We start from the raw sequence: 23,780 nt of genomic DNA, 5'->3' as shown, positions 1-23,780 counted from the left end.
GGGTGTCTTGAAGCAAAGTCTTGAAACATTGCCCAGTTGTTTGTGGAAAAAATTACATTTGTAGGCTCAAGTCAAGGGACTAATTCAAAAGCATTTGCCAGTTTGCAACTGGCAGAGGATTAGAAATGAGTGTATCTGTCAGCTGCAGACACTGAAGACAAACAACAAAGTGAAACTTTGATAATGAATGTTTTATTATCTGTTGTTATTCAAGAATCATTCTTGTTGATTTCATGGATTATAAAGCTAAATTGTTTCTCCACCTTTCCCACTTCTCATCACACCAAGGCAATGCTGTACATGACTTACAGGTATCTAAACAAAATCATTGATTCTTAAGTTACTGTAATAAATTTCTGGAGCAATCTCACATTAAGTTTGTAAGAAATGTGGTGCTTTGTTAGTTCCAGGTTCAATATGATGAAAAAGATCTTTCAAGAGCAGGAGGCATCATACTGTTCTAGTCTAGGTCTTAGCACATCTTCCATGTCCTGCATTGTGTGTGTTGTAGCTTTTTGGTTTTTATTTTACCTGCAGTTTTTTGTCTGTCACAGATGTCACTTGGTCACTATGACTGCATATTACTTTTATTCTATTTCAATGCATTGAGCCTCTAAAGACCTTGTACATTTATTTTTCCTATTAAAGTGGTGAAAAAAAGCATACAAATGCTGCCATTACCTTCAGAACCCTATTCAAGCAGCAGATTACATTTCTGATCTATTTTGGATTAATATAATATTCCCACAAAGAATTTAGTCTTTTCCCATGAGCAATATGGTTTCCTCTGTCTTCATATTGACTGCTAATTGTTGGCATTCGAGAAGATTAAAGTCTGGTCTTACAGGGAGTGCAATCATACAGCCTTACAGATCTAAACATCTTGTTGCTATAGAAAACAAAATATTCTTGCAAATTATTTAAGCCTGAAATTAAATAAGTTCTACTGAGTATTTTTTATATCTGAAACTCAGCCTCTTGAAATAAGACAGGATTTCAAGCAGTTAATTCCAGTGACAACTTTTCACAGCTTAAGAGTTACCTCATTTTTCAGAATTAGTCTTAACCCATGGCCTTTAACATTTTACCCACTCAGGCAGGCATTTTTCAATTTATAAGAGGGGTGGCATCTTAGCAGTGAATATAGACAGAGGAGCCTGCAATTAATAGATAACCTGAAACAATAGCTTTAATAGCCCATGATTGAGTGTATTTAATAAGTAAGGAGATTTTCTCACTTTAAACAAAGCATAAGAGAATGTGTGTGGGATTAGCAGTTTGCATCAGGGGAATGCCATTGTCTGGGCTGAAAAGAGCTGCACATCTGTAGATAGTTGATAATTCAGATAATTATTCATTTATGTGTAGCTGACTATTTCATAATAAGAGGGGGTACAAGTTTGGGGGTTTATTTTTTCTGACTTAGATAGGGAAATGATTAATTACAGAGCTGTATTTCGTGTCAAGTTGTGAATAAATATGTTTAGCATTCATACAGGTTGTTTACAAACAGGAAACCCACACCGCTTGCCAACAGTTTGATTGAAAAAAAATCATTCAATTCATCACTAATTCTCTGTAGGAAAGATCTTTGCATTTGTGTAGTTTGGCATTTTATAATTAAATTCTTTTAAAACATTTTAATTAGGCAGAAGTAAAGCAGAGTCCTTTTGTTTGCTCTGTGTAAACACTCGAAGGTGTCACTGAGGTGAGAGCTGTCGAGAGTGCTGCAGGGCATCTTGGCTTTGAAGAGTGCTCAGCTTGAGGTTTGTAGTGTGTCCACACTTCATTGGGAGATGGCTTTATCAAATCAAATAACAAATTCAGGAAATGCTTTTTCAGTTCAAGTTCCTTGACTGTGTGTTGGTTTGTCAGAGTGTGGTAGAACTCTTTGGGCTGACATCTCACACAAATGCATTTGTGATGTGTTCCATGCAAAAAGGGACATCTGGAACAGGGACTCATAGCAAAGCAGTTCAGTCATCTCCTGGCCAGACAGAATCTAGGCAGGAATCTGTGCTGTTGGTGCTTAAAAAAAGAAAAGGTGGGAAAGTCCAGAGGAGGGCCACAAAGAGGATCTGAGTGCTGGAGCATCCCTGCTGTAAAGACAGGCTGAGAGAATGAGGGTTGTTCAGCCTGGAGAGGAGGAGGCTCCAGGGAGATCTCAGAGCACCTTCCAGTGCCCAAAGGGGCTCCAAGAGAGCTGGAGAGGGACCTGGGACAAGGGATGGAGGGACAGGACACAGGGAATGGCTTCAAACTGAGAGATGGTGCTTTGAGATCAGAGAGAAGAAATAACTTTTTCCCAGTGAGGGTGGCAAGACCCTGGCACAGGTGCCCAGAGAAGCTGTGGCTGCCCCTGGATCCCTGAAAGTGTCCAAGGCCAGGTTGGACAGGGCTGGGAGCACCCTGGGACAGTGGCAGATGTCCCTGCCCATGGCAGGGGGGCTGGAATGAGATCCCCTTCAAGCTCCCTTCCAACCCAAGCCATTCCATGAATAAGATTCTGCTGGGCCATTAAAGGCCTTGGAAATGAAGCCAAGGCTGTCCTGGTTAATCAGCACTGCTATTACAGACTGTGGCTCAGCATGAAACACCCACTTGGAAATGGTTTTATGTAATCTCCCTTTTATGTAATTCCTCTTTAGCCACTACTGCGTAAGTGCTTAAAAAGTAATTAACAAAAAGTACATGCAATGCATGCATTAAACTGTGTCTGCCTGCAATAATTTCCTTGGTTGTAACCATTTCCATTGTTTTCTTTTGAAATATGGATTTTCAGTTCACTTCTACAGCTTAGCCCAGATCATAAGTTTGTCTTGGTACTGTGTGTATTGGAAAACAAGGCATGTTTCTCAGGTGAGGAAATATATTCTAATAATATATTCTAATAATGGGAATTTTTCCTTTTTGTGAATCATCCAGGAGGAAATGAAAAAAAAAAAAGTCGCCATGTGAAGATATAAATGTGCAACTTTACTTTTATGCTCTCAAATAGTTGAATAAGTAATCTGCTTTGGATGTACTTGCTTATCTGATTTTGTGATTAAAAGGTATGAGACACTCCTGGACTTGTGTGCTTAGCATTAAATATTGCCATTGAATTTTGCACTGTATTAAGGTTCTGAATTAATTTTTATTGGTGACTTGCCTCTTTGTATCTTTGGAATCCTACACCAAGGAATTGTGTTTAAGTTGCTGATACCCAGCAGAAAATCTGAATTTAGAAAAGGTGCTACTGAAGCCAAGTGACAGCTTTTGGCTGTGTGAAATGTGGTTGGTTGTATAACTGAGAATGTGCTGGCTATTTGTTTGTTTTCATCATGCTTAGTTTCAAGTGTTATGAGAGCATACATTTGAGGCTTGTTCTGACATTTTTTTGCAATTTAATGTGGGAGTTTTAAATCCTAAGCTTTTCCCAATTTTCATTGAAGTTAACAAGTCTAGGAGAGCCATTTTTTGAGATAGATATTTTCCCTGACCATAGTGCAAAATCACTTGTTAAGCAAGGAACACCTACAATTCCATGTGTTGTTCTGTACAGAACTGGGGTGAGATATAAGAAGCAGCTTGTGATTTACATGTGTCTCCTGTTAATTTTATGTGCCTGGCTTCCTATGGTTGCCTTGAGCATTTCAACCTTGATTAATCTAAAGTTAAGTTCCTTTATGCTGGCTTATCTGTGATTGTTTTAGGCTCACTCCATCTGTTTCTTAATGTAGCTCTATAACTTCTTTCACAGTTCAGATTTGCTGATTATATCACTTTGGGTTTGTGGCTAAAACATTCAGCTCTGGTTTTATTACATGATACTTTGATAAACTTGTGAAAAGTGGATGGGAGATTATTATCGAATAATTATTTCTCTGAAGGTGATTCCCTTCATAAAACAGAAAATAGGTGGAAAAAGTTTAGTAAAGATGAAGACAGTAGATTAAATTATTAGGAAGACTGAAGTGACATCACTGATTTTTACTTGTCAATGATTCAGGCCAATCTTTTCCCCTTTGCTATAAGGAAAAAATGTTAAGCTGCATTTTATGATTTTGCAAGTAGCAATATGGTCCAAAAAAGTATGTAGAACCCCTTTGTCAACTCCTGAGACATCCCATTTTGCAATAATCCAGTTCTTAGCTTAGCATCCTATTTGTGGGGATGTTATTACAGGTCATTAATTTTTAAAGTGGCACTTTTTTTTTTTTTAGTTAAATTCCTTTATATAAACCTTGTGGAAGATGAAGATCATTCTTTGTCTTTCAGCAGTCCTGTCCAGAGCTGAATGTCTTTAAATGTAATGCCAGCCTTTGGAAGAGGCATTTCTGGAACAAAAATTCTCCCTGATGTTGAGGTGGCAGTGAGTCCTGCTGGTGACCACTGGGAAAAGCCTGAGCTGCTGGGTGGGCAGGGAATGTTCCAGGCTCAGTTTAGCAAGGTGGGAGGAGAATTTCCTAATTCTACTTGGGCTATGTTCCATCCAGAGCTTGTCCCAGGAACAAGCTCTTCCCTCTCTGGCTGAGCTACCAGAGGCTGGATGAAGCAAGAGGAAGAGAGCACAGAAGCTCTTCTTAAGCTTGTTCCACATGTGGACAAGATCATAGGCATTAATTTCTGTTCCACCTTCTGATGGGTATCTGATCCTCAAATGGATAGGAAAGAGCAAGGAATTAATGGTATTAAAATAAAAGGAGGAGTAATCAAAATCACAAATCACTAGTCCAGTGCCACGATCCTGATGCTATGTGGTAACTGCTGAGATCAGACAGTTTTGTAATCAGTGAAAATGATAAAGGAACATATGACTCAGGCACCAACTATTTTGTGATTTAATTTGGAAAAGGGTTGCATAGATATATTAAAGAAATGTAAGCTGTGCTTTACTGGAAGAATGCAACTGCATTGAGTAAGCTTTGGACCTGTCTTGATCTGATCTGTTTTCTCCAGCAGCAGCTAGAGGCAGGTAAAGAGGAACTCAAGAAGAGGACAAGTGTCTGAAGATGCTTCCTAGCGATCTTTGATACTCTTATATTTACAAGTTTTTGGTTGTTTTCTTTCCAGGAATTTGTTGCTGTATATTCTCAACTCGTGTAGGCTTTTGACATAACCAATATCCTGTGGCAGCATTTCTAACTATGGCTGTATGCTGTGTCTGAAAACAACAGTAAAAGGACCCCTTTTGTAACTTCCCTGTCTCATTTCAACAATTAAGGACTAAGAAATAAAACTACCTGGAGGCAGGTACAAAATGATTGCACCTGGTTCCCTTTTTCCCTTGCTATTTGCAGGCTTGGCTCTGAATCCTCCTTCTGTTTCCTCTGCTAAAATGGAAACTTGTGGTTTATTTAGAATGTTCTGAATACAAAGCCTGCCCAGTGTCTTTATCACTCTTCTAAGTACCTTTCTGAGTTACTAGTTCTGCTTTGGTTTACTACATGTTAAAAGTGAGCTGACTTTTATGTGGTAGTAATTTGGAACCTAATGAGGACAGCAATTCCCGTTTTTGATGACTACAATGTTACTGTAAAAGAACGTGTTTTAATTATTTGGAGATTTCAGATGTGTATGTGCAGTTCAGTACCCATGACAATGCATTTTTGTACTTTAATTAAGCTTCTTGAAGTACAGAATTCCTTTTTGAAAGTTTCCATTGTCTCACTAAGAAATGCAGCCTGACCTAGATAGTAGCTTCTATAGCATTTCATTCTCTTCTGCATGGGGAGTAGAAGTCAAGGATGTTTCTCAGGTGACAAAAAGGAAGATCCCAAGTCTTTCTAGAGCACAAGGATAACTGTTCTTCATCTCTCTTCTCCCATGTGATGAGCACTTTTACTTAGTACTTTGATACTCCAAATAAACATAGTATTTGTATTTCTAAGGCTATTTCTAAAGAGAAAATAAAGATAGGTTCTGGTGACTTTCTGTTTCAGGAAATAAATTTTACTAGTGGACCTCAAATATTATTCACATCAAGATTTCAGATCTTACTGGGGCTTTGGTTTTTTGGTGATTTGGTTTTGGTGTTTTCCTTGCCTGAATTATGAAGCAACTCTCTGTTTGGAGCAAGGCACATTCTAGCTGGATTTAGGAGAAAGTCAAACCAGAAGGAAGAAAGGAGGAACACCTTGAGATGTCTCCAAACCAATAATACATTCATTTTTAACTGGCTGTTGAATTCAACAGAAAGTCTTGTACAGAAAGTGATCAAATCAGCAGTTCTGTTCAGTCAGGCCTCATTGTGGAGATTTGTGATTGTGCCATTTAACAGCACTGGCTTTGGTAATTTGCCAGGTTTGTGCCACACACCACAGCACACCATCCAGTGTGACTTACCCTTTGAAAAACTCATCTGGCAGCAGCCCACCCTGTGGATTGTGTCCTGCACCAGCTCCATTTTATCATTTATCCATGATGTCCATTATATCCATATATCCATCATATATATCTATATGTCCATGCTCTCCAGGTGCTCCCTCTTTTGAGGAATATTTCAGTTAGTTCAAATCATTTAAACTTGTCTGACCTTTTTGACTTTAACACCCCTTAAAGGATGATGAAACTGTGCAAAGGCACCCCAGGGCAGAACATGTTGGAATAACAGGGACACCTTGCTACCTCCTGTGTCACATGCTTCAATAATGCTGCATTATTTTTCAGAAAGCTGATTATTGCTTAGCAAAAATCTAATTGAAACTTCAGGCAGTGAAAACATTAGAGAAAGTGTATGATGTGCCTCTGAGAAATTAATCTGAAGTGCAGAGGCAAAATTCAGCAAATATTGGATCAATTTTTATAGACTTTGCTGTTGTGGAGGAACTACTTGCAGTCATGCTGCTGTATAAACTGCCTTGGATGAGTGGCTTTGGAGGGTGTCTATAACTTATCATGCTAATATGGAGCAGTCAATAGGAGTTCCCTGAGTATTTAATGACCAGCGTTCATTGCTTGTGCCTAAGAGGGGTGGTGTGTGTGCCTCTTGGTTCTGCTGGATTAATATGCCCCAAATCAGGTCCAAACATGCAGCTGCCCTTAGTTCTGGGTGCACAAAGAGGAATTTAAAGGCAATCTGAAATACTGTGCTCTCATCTGACACACATGAGCTGGCAATGTGTGCTTATTTCAGTCTTCCAATGTGGTTGTCTAAGTAGTTGTCTTCCCTGGATTGTTCTGAAGTCTGCTCTGTTCATCTAGGGGTTCATCACATTGAATTCAGATATTTAAATGAGAGTCAGAACAAATTTATTCCAAATACCCATGATCTGGTAGAAAAGGTATCCTGCCATATTTGCACCAAAAATGCAATTTTTCTATCAACTGCCTGCTGCATTATGTCCCCAAAACAATACTAAAGGCCATTGTCTTTATTCTCAAGTATACTTCAGAATGGTACTTTGTGGTCTCAACCTTTTATTTTCCTTCTCTTTATTCTTTACCCTTATTATCATAAATAAGGATTCTATTAGGGGCTGGTTGTGCTTCCTATCAGTGGAAGAACATTAATTAGCTCTGCTCTGCATTAACCTGGGGGGGATGTGGCTTCTGGGCAGGACCTGACTGAGGTCTGGCCAGGTGGGAACACAGGCACAGGAGGCAGGGGATGGTTTGCAGCTTCCTAAATTCACCTCAAATTGGTCCCAGACCAAGGGATATGATGGATTATTGTGATGGATGTGATTGTGCCAGGGCTCAGGGGGGCAGAGTGTGTGTCCTGCAGGTGAGGAAACCTTCCCAAAACAGGCTTGGTGTGAGACTTCACCCTGAAATTCATTGAAATGGAGGTTCCTGCCATGATATTTTGGAATTTGAAGGAAGCTGTGTGGATGGAATTGGAATATTTCTGTTTCCAAAACATGCACTACTTGGAGCTGGGCAATGAAATGAAAGAGAGTCTCTGGGGACTGTTTCCACTGTGGTACTCTGATGTGTAATTTGCCACTCATCATTTCATCTCATTCCATTAATGAGCTCTGATCCCTTAATTTTTATTTTTGTGTCAGTGCTACAGAGAATTGAGACAAAATCCCACAGCAGGGATGTTCCTGGTGGTCCATTCTGGGGGGTATCTTGGTATTGCAGAGCACCAGAGCTCTCCCTGCTCCAAACCCTCCTGGCCTGCCTGGTTTTCATACCCCAAGGAAGGGCCACACCCTGGAGTCTGCTCAGGTAGCAGAGGATTGTTGCTGAATTGTTTTCAAACCAGCAAAAGCCAATAAATTCCTGTCCTGTTCTAGATCCTGGATTTGCTGTAAGCAGAAAGGACTGAAAACTGTAGGTGGCTGTTTCAGCACGCCAGAAACTGAACCTACAAAGCTTTGACTTTGCAAAAATGTGGAATCTGGGACTCTTAGCACAGCACTAAAGGAGATGCATTTCAAAAAGGCTTCCCCCAGTGCCAGCCAGGCACTGCCCTCTCGTCTGCCATCCAAGAATGGGGCTCCACATACAACAGTGGATGTGGCAGAACCAGGTGTTTGCTTTCAGTGAGATTTGCATTGCTCAGGAACCTCTTGAATACAGACCAAAAACTAGCTTTGGGCAAAATCCTTAATCTGCTTTTCTTACCTAGTAGTTGGGGTGCCCCAGACAGAAAAATCTGAATTGTGTTTTGGAGGTTCATCAGAGTTCCTTTCCTGCCAGGGCAACAGGTGCATCGCCAGTGAATTATAAACCTTGACCTGTTTTAGAGTAGTGCAAGACATTCAAAACTGCATTGTGTCAGTATTTCTTCACCTGGCTGCAAGCTTTCCTGCTTTGCTGTTTGTTGATTCAACCTTCTTACACTTATCACTTTCAGACTTTCAAAGTTTCATCCCAAAGAGGCAGAATGATATTCTGCATATTTACTATAAAGTTAAATCATATCGTTTGGCTTTAAGTAGAAAAAATAACCCTGCTCTCCTCCCCAAAGAGATTTTTATTTCCCTTTCCCACATTGAATTGCACTGTCCTCTAGTGGATGTTTTAAGCAAATGTTTTTGTGTTTGTAAATCTTTCATACTGCTCAGATAAAGAAAGCTTAATCTTTATTTTCAAATGAACCATAAATGTTCTCTGATATAAAAAGATAGAGGATTAGAGTAATATTTGAAAACCAAATAATAAAAAGTTACATTTGACCTGTGGTCCAAGCTGTAATAATACAGAGATACATAAAAATGTATTTATCTGTTGGAGCAGAAGGATAAAGAGTGAAGACACAACTGTGGGCATTTTATTACTTTGTATTGAGAATTGAATACAATCTACTTCTTTCACATTGAAGCAAGTTTGGTAAACTATGAATGAATGAATATTAAACACCAGTGGACTAGTAGGAAGGATTAAATGCACCACATTAGGCTCAAAGTGAAGAACTATGTGGTTTGTTGTTTTTTTTTTTTTTTTAATGTTGCTATTTACCTCTTAAAAGGCAATGCCCTTCTTTTAACTGGGATTTCCTGGGATTCAGGTATAAAACATCTCTGAAAGTCAGAATAGGAATATGAAAGTTTTACATGACAGTGATTGTCAGGCTTCTGGATTTGCAGTACTGGGTGTCTGGCTCCAGCTGTAGGTGACAGCACCTTTCCTCCCCCTCCCTGCGCTGGGAATACATCTGGATCTTCATTGCTTGTGTCCCAGCACCCAGCAGTGTGAGCATCCCCAGTCTGGGACATGTTTGAGTGATCTGATATCATCCTTCTGCTGTTTGTTCTGTTGGAGGGACGAGGGAAGAAACAAATGCCTGGCAGTGAGCTGCCAACTTGCTTTTCTTACTCATTTCCTGGCAATTTAATGACTTCATTTGGTGAAAGAAAGTGCTTTTGTAGACACAAAATATGACTGTGCTGACCAGTAAGACTGGGAGATGCAATGCATGTTTTAACCTTAGAAAATGCTGGGAGCCTCCAGGCAGGACCATGTTTGCCAGCTGTACCATGCAAAGCCACTGTCCTCCACACAGATGTGTCCTGTGGCATCCTGGAGAGGGAAACCTTACGAATACAATCTCTGGATACACTTACAGGTGATGAAAGAGTTAGGAGGGGTCAATAAATTAATTCAGTTTGCTTAAAATAAAAGGTGGTTTTTTTTCAGGCTTCAAGAGACAAGCCATGAGCACGTTCTTAGCTAGTGCAGCTTTTAATGTGCTGCAGATGTAGTTTTACTGACAGTTGCTGAATAGTTTGTTTTCATCTAAAATGCATGGATTGAACTTCAAAGTCACAATTTCCAGCAAGCTCAGAGATTGCATTGATAAATATAATATTTTGTAATATTTATATTCACTCTGTGAATGTTCATGCATCTGTGTGAGGAGATGTGTACAAAGTCTCAAGGCATGCAAAGGACACTGAATAACTGGAAACTGTTGCAAGTCTTTGGTGTCAGCAGATGAGATAATGTGGGGAGGATTGTGAAAAAGGTTCTCAAAAGGACATGAGCAGAAATTAGGCACAGGAGAGGGGATGTTTGGGTGCTGGGGAGGAGAGCAGGACATCTTCTTTATGGGGCTGCCCATGTTTAGGTCATCTCCCAGTGCTGATGAAACCTCATCTGTGTTGGGATGTCTGCTTTATGTGAGGTTCAGAGTTTGCCTTGTAGGAAGGACCTGTTGGTGCTGCACAGTGTAATCCTACACCTGTTGTTCTTGTTCTGTGGTGACAGCAAAAATGGGAAATAGGAACAGCAGCTTGCCAGTGTGAAGCTTTTGTCCTCTCTGTTGCTGCATGCAGGGCTGGTGTGGTTGGTGAGGCTCAGAAGGTCAGCAGACAGCCCCAGTATGGATTTATAGGTGGGCTGTGGAAAGGGGGAATGCTTTATGGTGCTGCCTCTGTTCATCCCTAAGTGTGTGATGATCACATCTCAGCCTGCATTATGTTAAAGCTGGGAACATTTCTAGAGAAAATAATAAGAAGAGAATATAGTAAATGCACACACACTCGATTTGATTTTAGAGAGCAGCCAGCTATGCTAAAGCTGCTTCTGTGCTACCTAAAATGCTCTTAGTTTTGTGGAACCTGGGAGCCCTGTGGATGATGTTGGTGATCCAATAAAGTTCTAGCAGTCATCTCCTAACACCAATACTTTGGTTAGTACACAGTTACATTTATTTGCAGTGTGGGGCTTTTGTTGGTGCCAAACATTCAAAGCAGAATTGCAGGCTTTGTCAAGGTTGGCTTTACCAAAAAGTGACTGGAAATTAAAACTATTAAGTTAACTATTAAGTATTCACTATTAAGTTTTAGTAACAAAGTGACATGGATTTTACATAGGTATAGCTATCCATAAATATATCTACTTTCATCTATAGAGAAAATACTCTCTGAGTCTGCATAGCTGTTCATACAGCACTTAGGAGCTGTGGGATTAATGGCTATCCCAGTATTTGCCAGGATTTAACACCAAATCTAACATGAAAACAGTGATAGTGCAGCACTCAGTTTCCATTCCTTTGGCTTCCCAGCATTGGTGCTGAGGCCTAGGAGACTGTGGGCTTTTACCAACACTGGTGCTGGTGTTTCCATGCCGTTGTGGGTTCCCTTATTTCTCCAGAGGAATCCATAATCAGTTGCAAGTACATTTTGTGGGGATTTCACATCTGTCAGTTGTTTTGCTGCATTAAAAAGTCTTGGATATGCTACTACCTTTTGTTTCCTTAGCAATGTTGCTGGAATACAAAAAAACATAAGTCATTCTGGAAGGTAAAAATGGTTATTAGAATAATGATGCTATTTAGTAACCTGTCTTGCATGCAGGCAGTTTGCCCTGTCCTTGATATGTCTAACAGTCCACAGGCATTAGATGCTGAGCATGTGGCTATATAATGGTTCTGATATGCTACAGGAGGTTTATTTTTCTCACAGACTTAAGTAATACAGACACAGTGCATTCTCTGTGCACATGAAACACTGAAAACCCCTTCATCCATCCACTGTGTCTGAATGCTAAAGTTCTTTCAGCTGGAAATGCAGGATCTAGTCAGGCTACAGAAGCATATATAAACAATGTTCACAGATTTCAGCAGAGTTAAAGTGAATCTCAGCATCATTGGAACTGATCTTCTGGCTTATTTGGAAGATTAGGATAAAACCCAAGATCGAATTCCCTACCTGATTCAGTTTCTTATTGATTGAATCCTTTTAGACTCCCTCTAATTTAACAGTGTATTTTTATTAAAGCCAAGTACACAAACATCAATTATCCAAGCTGCATCTAATTTCCTTCTTTTTTTTTTTCCTCTTGCTGCCAATGGATTAGAAGACATGATTAGAATTCAGCTTGAAAGCTGAAAAGCAGATCCCTAAATGAAAAAGTCTGCGCTAGGAATTAAAATATCTGTAGTGGGCATAAAATCCTCCTCCTGATCTCTACTAATGTAAACACACTTGGTTAAGTTGATCTGTCACATGTCTGCTGCAATGTCCCTGAATTAGGAGGATGTATTGGAAGGGTGGAGTGCTGTCTGTGGCGTGTCCCACTGTTAGAATCCATCACCAGGGTGCTCTAACACCAAAGGGTTTTGCACAGAGACATCTCTGCCATAAGGGTTAATGGGATAAGAGGTGGAATGGCTCTGTTTTTCCTCTTAGGTTTTACTTGCTGACACCAGGAATGTTTGTGTGTGCACAAGCAGTGGGAAAAGGGCAGAGAAGGGGCCTTCTATGGTTTTACTCTTGTAGCTTCTGCAGAGTTGAGGATTTTGTAACACAAAGGTGAAATAAATTACTGCAATGGCATCACCAACTGAAAATCCACAAAACCCTTGACTGGTAAATGCATGCATTTAATGTGAGTATAAGGAAGAGTTATAAAATCAATTAAATTGTATATTCTTGTTTGACTGGGTTATAAATTTCCTTCTGGTGCCTCTGCTCTGCCTGGGATGAGGAAGGCATGCCATGAGCCATACACAGGCTCCATGAACTCAAAATGCTCTGGATCATCTTTTGATCAGCCTGGTCTAGTGAAAGGTGTCCCTGTCTTATGGGAAGTAAAGCATTTGCTGGGATGTTGTGTTTTCCTGTTGTACTGTGGATGGCAATATTGCTACCAGTGCTGAGCTCTGTGTGAGTGCACATCCCAGGAGTGAATTGTCACATTTTGTCTGTGGAGAGATGCAAAACCTGATTGTGCAGAGCTATAAACGTGGGTGGCCTCAGGGAGTTTTCCTGGTGCTGGTATGAGCCTGGCTGGCTGGAGCTGGGCAGGCTGAGTCCCTTCCTGTGGTGCAGTGAGTTGAGGTAATTGCAGCTGACATCCTGCACCAGTGCAATGCAGTGATATTTCATTCCTTCACACCTAATCCCTTCTTTATCCTCTCAGGTTTTGAGTCAACAGAGTTCTGGCAGAGCTTGTTTGTGACACCCAGTGGAGCTTCTTGTGGAGCACCCCAAATGTTGTGGGTTAGCCCCAGGGTGGATGAGGAGCAGCAGGGCTGCATCCCCTGGGTGTCCTCAAGGTGCTAAGGCATGCTTGGGAGCCTGGAAAATGGCCTTGGGTTCGTGTTCTGCTGCCTTACCAAGTGGAAAGAAATCATATTAATATCTTATGTGTATTAATGTCTTGTATGTTGTGAAGGGCAAGTTAATTGTGAATTGGGTGGAGAAATTGCAGTTTCCAGAAACTGATGAATAGCAGTTTTTTGAGGTTATCAGTTAACCTGTTGTAATGAATGCTCTTCATTACATGCCTCTTCTTGTTAATTAGAAGGGATTTTTACTCCTCTTTATCAAGTCAGGGCAAGTTTATTACCTTTTCCTCTGTCGTGCTTGTGATAAAGTGAAGATCCAGATTGTTTTGTGAAGTGTCCACATGAATATTTCATTGCATGTACATCACACATTCATGCCCTGTGTTTTCTGAGCTCCAACCTCTGATGATTGTTCAATACATTTTAAAAATAATCAAACTACTGCTTGTATAAGATCTTTTTATTTATATTTATAAGTAGAAATTCCCTTTTTTTTTTTTTTGTAAATACTTTAATTATGACATTAATTACCATGCCAGACTAGACCAAGACAATTAATCACTTCTGTACACTGGAGCAATAATAGACTCAGACTCAAGTTCTCTGAGTGCAGAGGTGAAGCTTGTACCTTCCATAAATCAGGATCTGCCTGACAGAGAGGAATTGGTATCCTGGTTTGGATCTTTTAGCTGTGTTTATTTAAAAACACAAAGGCAAAACATAAACATGACCCCACTCAATTCCTCCTTGGTTTCTTTCCTACAGGTTGAAGCAATCCTTGTGAACATATTTGGTGGGATTGTGAACTGTGCCATCATAGCCAATGGTATCACCAAAGCCTGCCAAGAGCTCGAGCTGAAAGTACCTCTGGTGGTCAGACTGGAAGGTGAGTGCTGCTGGATTCAGACAAAATCATCCCTCAGGATCTCAGTAATTCACTCAGAATTTCTTCTTCTCCTAAAGAAGAAATTATTTTACATATTACTCCCACACAATAAGAAAATGTCCAACTCTTCAGCCATAGCACAACCTGAAGTCAATAAACTCATATTTCTGCATTTATGGACCCTGATGGTACTGGAAGCAATGCAATTTTGCAATGGAAGCTTTATGAGTTTGCCTGTAAGATTTGCAATGCAAATAGGAATTATTTTGATGCAAGTTTATGTTTACTGGGAGGTATTTCTTTTTTCTTTTTTTTTTACTGAATGCAATTCCATTATTGCTAAACCTGCAGCAAAATATAGGTTTTTTTTTTTAATTTACACCAGTGCCAATTAAAAGAAAGATGTTAGAAACAGTATTTTTCAGAGAGAAATTACTGTAACGTCTTCCTCTGCCCAAACCCCCAGTCCAGCTAAAATCCAATAAAAACCAGAAGATTTGGTAATGGTAAGGAATATTTTTTCCTTAGTGCATCCAGCATTGTTTCACAAGAAACAGAAAAGCCATAGAGAGGGGAGGACAAGCACTCTTTGGCAGCTACAGCCTTTAATGGCAGTGGGTGTGGAGTTCTGCCTGTAATTTCTGAGAAGTGCCCTGAAGGAGGGAGAGTCTTCTGCCACTGAGTGAAAAGTGCCTTGATTGCAATCAGCACACAGCCCTGGTAAGCTGAAAATATTTCATTCTGGCCAAGTAGGTTTGGAAAACAGAGGGATTTCTGGGTGAGTTTTAAGGTTCTTACTCAAAACCATCCATATTCATGTCTGTGTGTGTCTAAAGAGCATAAAATGTCCTGTCACTCTGCAGTGGTGATGAAAGGAGGAAGTGCATCCCTTCATGGACATGAGATGCAATACTGAGGTGGTTTTCACACTGTGATAGGGAGAGGAAACATGTTTTGAGTACCTCAGGCTTTTTACTTTCCAAAAATTACCCTCCCCCTGATTCCTGAGGATGCAGAGTGCCCATGGAGCCCTTGCTTAGGGGGATGCTCCTTTTGTGTTTCAGGAGAAAGCAGAGCCTTCCCCTCCCTCATTCTATGCTGCACTGCACGTGCTGGTGTGGCTTCTGCTGGAAGTTTAAATGCCCTAAAATGGATTCTAGAAACAAATTGTGAAAATTTTCTTTGGATGGTGTAGCACCAGTCAACACCTTTAGAGACTGAGTAAAAAGTTGAATATGGATGAAGGAGACTGATGGATGTTCCTTAGAAGCAGAAAAGTTTCATTATATAAAATCTCATTGTTTATCAGCTTTAGGCAATGCTGTTTCACTTTTTGTCATAGCAAAAAAACTTTTCCTGTCTTTCACAGCTGGGAAAAAGTTTATCTGTCAGATCTGTGAGACTTCTCAACTGTTGTAAGTGCTGCTTTTTAAGTGAAGATATTGCAAAAGCCATTAGTTTTTCCTGTGAACAAGATGTTTTTGTTGTGATATTTGAAACTGTTATAAAAGAAACATGAAGAGCAACTTGGTCATTTTAAACTGCAGTCTGCTGGGTCTGCCACTGTGTTTGCTTGGCCTTTCTCCTGTAATTTTGGTAATTCCATGATTGTACAGAGGAGTGAAAGCCCTGCAGAGGTGCTTGTTCCTCTTGTGCCTGTGACCTTTGAGTCATTTGCTGCTCCACCCACAGAGATCAAAGCTGAATCTTCAGAGTGTCAAATAAAGACTTAAATGGAAACATCTTTGGGTTACCATCTTCCCAGGACTGCTCACTCTTCCCTAGAGCTGTGATAATGTTTCTCCTAGGCTGGTTGCTGACTCTGGAAATGGCAGTACCACGTTTTCTTTAGGAAGCTCTCTCCCAGAATAATACAGCAAACTCCCACTTTTGCATAATCTTTATCTCATTTTTTTTAAATTCCTCCTCATATTCCTCATGTTCATCCTAAACAAAGTGCTGTGATGTTTATAACCTTCAGATGTTGTATTTTGGAACTGTTAGCAAGTCACTGCTGTTTTCTCTGCCTCCTTAATCACTTAACCAAGCAATACATGTGTGTTTGGTCCTTTTAATCTTTCCTCAGAAATCAATCCCTCTGCATCCCTTACCATCTTCATTGTTCTTTGAACTCATACCAGGTTATTTAAACTTATAAGGATTTTGAATTAATAATGAGCACTGTAGAAGTAATAAGACTATCCAAGACTTTTTAAAACATCCCTGATTACATTTTACAGTTCAAAAGGAGAAAAAGGAGCAAGCACTCTTTTGGGTTTCCATTTTGAACATTTTCCCAGCAGAAGGTTTGTGATTATTCCCATAAATCTAACAGATTTGTGACCTGCACTTTAAAGACTCTTTGCCCACATGCACTGTACTACAAGTGTCTTGATGACGAGGGTTTTAATCAGTCAAATCTGTCTTGATTTAGTAGGATTCTGTGGACAAATCTTTGTTCTCAGTTGTATAATAGTTACAAGCCGTTTTACCAGTGGATAAAGAAAGGATTACTCTCCTCTTTGAAAATGGTAACTCCATAATTACATATGTTTGCTTGCCTTATCAGTAAAGAACTCACCAGCTGAGACACAGGATTATTGTTTAAAAAGCTCATGGACAAATGGCGAATCCACATATTCCAGATTTCATCTTCTACAGATAGAAAAGTAACTGCTGCTGGGTTTATGCAGGATTTTTTCCCCTTTAAAATGTAATACACTTCACTTAAGTTTTGTGAAAACTGACTAGGAGTGCTGAAGGGAAGCCAAGCCTTGCTTCTCATTTATGTAGCTCAGAGTTAGATGAAAAGAGGAAAGAATAAAAAAGGAATTATGAATTAGATATCTGCCTCCTATGCTGGAAATTTTACATCCTCTCTCTTTCAGAAAATGAATTCTCTCCTCTGGTCATAGGGCAAGAAGGACTGGGAGGAATCATAGCTACTTAATATGTTGAAATTCAGATAGAAACAAGTTGCTTTTTATTCACATGTCTGAATGCAAATTTTTTTTATATTTTTCATTCATGTGATCAGTGACCTTGTGTGTTCTTCAGAATCTGAAATATTCTAGTGTCTTCAGAAATCTTTTGCACACAAGTGAAATTTTGCTCCAGCTTGTGTATCTTGTTTGCAGGTATAGTTTAGTATGTGTGCCTGATTTTTTGATTTTTAGTGTCCCAAATTGCCTGTCAAGAGAGAAGAATGGGATATTGCAAAGTCACACAGCTTCATTTAGATCAGCCTATGCAGACATCTTGGGTTTAAACATTCAGCACAAATTTAAATGTGCCCTTCCCTGTTAGGATGTAAACATGAGGTAGGGGGAGAGATTAAATATTCTTTGGGGAAGGTTTAAGGTAGGAAATGGCAAATGGAGTGAATAAAATAGAGTTTAATTGTCTTTTACAGATAGCCAGTGGAAGCTGGTTTATTCTTGACTGCAGAGCCAAGAGGTGGGAGATGTGTGAGCCACCAAAACTTTGTGTGTTCCCTACCTAAAGGTCACTCATTTGAGCCTGGCACCAGCCAAACCTCAAATCAAATGTTGTTGAAGAAGGTGAACTTCAAACCTGATTCTCCAATACTTGTCTTTGGGACCTGAGAGGCCCCACTTTACCAGGCTGGGGGAAGACAGGAGTGCATTCATTGCCTGGATCCCTTCTTGGGGAGATCCCTGTGGCTCAGTGCACTCAGCAGTGCAGCATGGCCAAGCTGGACCCCTGCTAGGGGTCCTGTACCATGGGCACAACCTGCTCATGTCTCTAATAATAATTGACATTCTGCATATTGTGACATTTTTTGTCATAGCAGAATGTTTTGGGTCAATCAGAGTATTTTTTATATTATTCATCTATTTGTTAGCACATAGCAAATGTATATAACAGTGTCTTATCCCTTATAGCTTATTCACCTGAAAAGCCAGAAATGGCACTGCAGAGTCCTGCATCCTCTCTAAGCATCAGCATTGAGCAGTGACCATTTAGCCTGTTCCTGATGGGTTTATGGCAGGCCAAGTGAGTAAGGGAACATAATCCAAACCCTGCATGTGGTTGTGTTTTATTGGTTTGATTTCCATTCAGCCTCTCCCAGTGAGTGCTGGTGTAACCTTACCACTGGTAGAGACATGCTTAGATAGAAATTTATTATTAGGATTTTTTTTGGTAATGAGTACATGTGCTTTGCTACTGGTAGCAGAGATTTCAGGCCCACAGAAGTGGAAATGTGAGATTGCATTGACACAGACTGAGGTTCTCCAGAAGCCAGGCTTGCAGCAGGAGGATGTTTAGATTACAAAGCCTGAAGGTGCATGCTGATAAAATTACATCTTCCCAGGTTTTCTGGGGTGTGTTGTTGACAGTAATAGATGTGAGAAGACAAAAACTTCTAATTAGAAAACCATTCTCTTCATAGAATCCAGTTAAAAAAAAACCACCCAAACAAACACACACACCCACCCACAAAACCCCCAAACAATAAAACCCAGCAACAACAAAAGCCCCACAGCCTCCAGCCCTGTGAATTTTCTCAGTTGGCTGCAGGGTAGGGGAAGGGCAGATATTCTGATATCCCTGGGTATGGGATTCTGTTCACAGTTCTCTGACACCATCCAGTGGCAGGAGGTTAATGCTGGAATAGTGGGATTCTTTATTTGTTTATTTTAACATCTGTTGCAACAAGGTGGTGTTCTTTGTAGATTCCTAAATGTTTCCAGTGTTTTTGGAATGTTTAATTTTAAATCTTTTACCTCTGCTTTTAGCAGGTTCATTATAATCTCCATATTCTCCACATAGCTAAAATACTTAATCACAATGAGATAAAAGGCTATCAGCAAAAAAAAAAAAGAATTATAGCAAAGGAGATGCTTGCTGAAAAGTGTGGTTAGTTGTGTGGCCTGCCTATAAAAGTGTTTTATTTAAGAAATACAAAATGTACCCATACACTTTTGTCTGCAGTGAGATTTTTTTTTTCAGCTTTCATCATTTCATTTCCTTGCATAAACTCCCCCTCCCTTCTCAGGGGCCTGTGTTTTGTATTGATTTTGTAATGCATGTTAGACAAGTGCTGTGGAGAGCAATCAATGCAGTGCAGAACAGATCCAATGTATTGTTCCCTCTCTGACCCGTTAATAAATTAATATTGGCCACTTAGTGAAGAACAAAAGTTAGTTTTAAATACATGGTTATCACAAAAACCACAATACTTTTTTTCTGTGTGGGAAAATTTCCAGAAAAATTTCCCTCTTTCCATTTTTTTCCCCTCATAACACTTTGTCTTGTAGAATCCTATTTTAAAGATCAGAACATTCTTGACTGTTTTAAATGTTTATCACACTTGTATCTAAATAAAAGGCAAAACCTTTTGGGAATCAGTGTAAAAATGTGAGGGACTCCAGAGAGCAGAACCTTGGGAATGGCTCCTGCCTCCCCTGTGCAGTGCTGGGCTGACAAGTAGCAGCCTCCACATTATATTATATAGGATACTTGAACAAAAATCAAGTATTATGCTCTTTTTTTTTGCCCGTAATATTTTTTTTTTCCTGTATAAAAAGTTCTGTACAGTTCTGGGTGTTACTAAGCAACCAAATCCCCCTTCTGTCAAAGATTTCAGATGCCTTTGACCTCCCTCCACAAACCCTGCAGCGTGTCCTCTGCACAGCCATGGGAAGCATGACCTGTTCTGCCAGAGCCTTTGCAGAGGGAGCACATGGGTCCCACATTCCTCTTCCTGATCCTGCCTCTCCCATCACAAAGTGCTGTGACAGGGATGCCTTTGGTGCCTTTCAACTGCAGGAGTGGCAATCCTGACTTGAGCATGCTGATGAAACAGGCTTTTGAAATTGCTCTGCTTCTGTGGTACCATTTCAGATGTTTTATGAAGTCTGAAAAAAAAAAAAAAAATTGAAAAATCATCCTTTAAAATGAGCATTCTGGAAGTTGCACAGCAAAGAAAATGCTTCTTGCTTGGTTAATAATTAAAGGTATAATTAGTGTATAGCTCCAAATAGAATTAAAATTCATTTTGCTAGGTCGAGGAATTACAAAGTAATTAAGCATTTTGGCGTGGCAAATGAACAGGGAACCTGACATGGGAGAGGACAGAAATGATTCTAAAGAGGCCCAGCTCTGGGTGCTTGTGACTAGTGTGTGACCCCAAAGTGTGGATTCTGCTTCCTCACTAGGATGTCTGACTCCAGGTTCTTCTGTGGTGCAGAGAATAGCAGTAATCAAAAGTGTCACTTGGCTTTGCTGCAGAGAGCTCTGGAGAATTCAGATTTTCTGTTAGTTTTCCAAAAGGAATGAGATAGAGCAAATGGGAAGGTGATGCTCTTGTCTTTTAGACAAGGGAAGTGGGGTAAATGTATTTTCCTGAAATATCTTTTTCAGCTTTGTATTTTTTCCTTTCCTTTGCATTAGTCTGTTGACTGAGGTTGAGCTTGTTCCATACAAACTGGAGCCCTTATGCTGTGTAATCATATTTTCTCCTTGAGGTGGGGTGGACATGGCACTCAGGGACATGGTTTATTGGTGGACTTGGCAGTGCTGGTTTCCAGTCATACTTGAAGATCTTAAAGGTCTTTTCCAACCTAAATGTTTCTGTGATTATCATAATTTAGTGCAGCAGCAGAGGAGGGATTGGTGTCATGCTGAATTACTTCAGGGACCTCTGTATTCCCTGTTTTTAGTAAAAATGCAACAGCATATTCAGGAGCAGCTTAAACCTGGTTAAATATTCAGGATTACCCAAATCTTTGCCTTTCAACAGCTCATTTGGCAGCTTTCAGTTATCACAGGTGAATTTTAGCTATTGTTGACTCACTGATTAGCTGTGGCTGATTGTGGCTAATAAATGCCTTTAAAAGAGCCTGGCACGTGGTCCATTCCCCAGAGCTCTTGCTGGATGTCCCTGCTGGCTCTGGGGGATGCTGCACTGCCCCTCTCCTCTCCACCAGGCCCCTGTTGTGCACACAAGTGCCATTTTCAGATTGCATTGTCTGTCACAATTGTCACTGGAATTAGGAGCTCCTTCTCCTCAGCTCAGTCTGAGGCACCCATTTGATCTGTGCTAGACTGAAATGATCTGTAGTTTGAGGCATTACCTGATTTTTCAGAGGCATGCTGGGAGATGTTCATTTACTCATTAGTATTAATTACTAATTATAGTCAGTGTTCTTTTTTAGGAACAAATGTCCAGGAAGCCCAGAGGATTCTGAGTGAAAGTGGACTCCCCATCACGTCTGCCAATGACCTGGAGGATGCAGCAAAGAAGGCAGTGGCAAGTGTGGCCAAAAAATAACACCTTGAAGGTTATTCTCATGGAAAACTTGTGTTTCACAAGGTATCATTCCTGCTGTTGTTCCAGAGGATTAATGGAGTTCTCCCAAGCAGGGATCAGGACTTAACTGGAGATACCTGGCCAACCCAGGCCACAGCTTGCAAGTTGGCCTTCAGAAATTTTGCAGCTACAATCTTCAAAAGTTTGTATGTCTTTGTCTTATTTTGGTAATTTTGTTAGTCAGAACTGTAATAAGTAATACTTCACTCCCTAAAGTTCATTTTTGTCTCTCTTTCCCAAATTGTCACTGATAAACTCATGATAAGACAAAATAAGTAATAATTGACTTCTGTAAACAGAATTTTTCTTTAATCAAACACTTTTCGGTCACCTATTTCACAATATCTTTATTTGTCTTTTTATATTGTAAAGAGTCAGCAAACTAACAGTCTCCCTATATTTTTATGGACTTTTGCAATAATGTAAAAAGCTATGCTTACAATCCTATTTTTTATTCAAATGAATGATGTTTATTTTCTTTTTTTGGAAATCACTGGTTTTGCCTTAAGATGATTCTCTTTTGTTGATGCCAATGGATACCTCACAATAGGAAAAGGGACTGAGAAGTTGGTAGTGAAAGGAACTCCCACTCTTACCGTGCCTATAAACCACTGAAATGTGATTCATTTATTTTCTGATTTTTGGAAATGCCCTGCTGTATTTCCAGGTGTAGCAATGCCATCCAGGGGGCTCCAGGAGGATGTTTCTGCTACTAAGGAAATGGCTGCTAACTTTTTAAAATAACTTCTTTGTGAGAATGTGACTGCTGTGAGGTTTTAAAACAAGATGAGAAACTGAAGCAGTTTTCTTTCAGGAGCATGGAGAATTCTTCATCTGATTTGCCTTCCAACAACCATTTCTAATTTATTTGGAATAAAACACAAGTGAACTTTTCAATTTTTAAAGTATTTGGCTTCTCAGGCCTCAGTAAAAGTATGTATAAGAAAAAAAAAAAAAAAAACCTAAGTTTCAGGACTCAGATATTGACCAAGATTCATTTTGATTATATTCTCTTTTGTAGCAGTCAAAATTCAAGCTGTTAGTTACACAAATCATTCATTCAGGGAGCAGAAGGCAATACTAAAGATCTTGTGTAACTAAAGAGCTTTGTACAAATCTCACTCTGCCCAGGAATTATCTGCTGAAAATCATCAATAAATTTGAACAGTGAACAAATGAGGGGATATTATGATCTGGTCTTGTAAATGGGCAGAGATATAAAAATTTGTGAAATAAATTCCTAATTGTGATTTTTTTGAGCAGCTCTAATCAATGCCGTGTTCTGCTTAGAAAAACGTAAATAAATTTTTCTTGACGTTTCCATTAAAACTGTTATATTCAAAATGAACTATCTGCACTAATCTTTGGCTCCTGACACAAATAGTGCAGATGGGTTGCTATCATCAATTCCTGCAGGTTTTTCCTTCTCCATTCCTTTCTCTACATATTGCTCAAGGAAAAAATGTGTGACCATTAGAACAGCAATAAATATGCCTCTAGGTCTGTAGTTATTGGCAGAATGAAGGAGAAGGGTATCCTTAGCAGCTTTCTTGAAGGTGCATCAAAGCCACACTGCTTCTCTGAAGGAAGAAATGTTTACCTCACCACAATAAATAACACTCTATTTTATATATTTTAATACTGGAAAGTTAAGATTCTGTGGAAGAACTGTTTGTGCAATGTTGTCACACACTGTGTCCCTAACTCTGGTCTCAAAACCATCCACTGTGCATACACAATTATTATTTTGCAAAGATTAATACTGTGTAGACCATTTTGTCAAATAAATGTAAAAATTAACATGTTTATTGACTTTGTCCTTTCTATAAAACAGAAGAATGTTTAATTTGCCTGTGCTCTTCCATTCAGCATTTTGTGACAGGTGAGTGAAATCAAATGCATTGGAATTTAGTTTCAGTTGGATGATACTGCTATACTCCAACATATTTGCCTTTTATCTAAAAATGTAAATCATTTTATCTCTATATCTTTTCTTATATGTAGGCCAATGACAGTACATACAAGTTTTATTCCTCTTAGGCCATATACAGAATGGAACAGTATAATTTTAATTTTTCAGATGTGAAATGGAAATTTCCCTAAGTTCTGGT

At 39.6% G+C, this 23,780-nt stretch overlaps 1 protein-coding gene across 1 annotated transcript in view; it reads left to right on the top strand.

Annotated features, from left to right (window-relative positions):
- Window positions 1-23,469, top strand: part of SUCLG2 (succinate-CoA ligase GDP-forming subunit beta) — a 107,180-nt gene extending 83,711 nt beyond the window's left edge. Inside the window, exons 10-11 of the mRNA XM_036391243.2 lie at window positions 14,213-14,333; window positions 21,515-23,469. Of these exons, the coding sequence (XP_036247136.1) occupies window positions 14,213-14,333; window positions 21,515-21,630 (237 nt within the window). The 3' untranslated portion in view covers window positions 21,631-23,469. The remainder of the gene's footprint in view (window positions 1-14,212; window positions 14,334-21,514) is intronic.
- Window positions 23,470-23,780: the final 311 nt, after the last annotated feature.

Source organism: Molothrus ater, chromosome 11 (genome assembly GCF_012460135.2).
Source record: "Molothrus ater isolate BHLD 08-10-18 breed brown headed cowbird chromosome 11, BPBGC_Mater_1.1, whole genome shotgun sequence".
NCBI lineage: Eukaryota > Metazoa > Chordata > Aves > Passeriformes > Icteridae > Molothrus > Molothrus ater.
The sequence above is the reverse complement of the archived record's forward strand: the minus strand, read 5'-3'. Positions and strand labels throughout refer to the sequence as shown.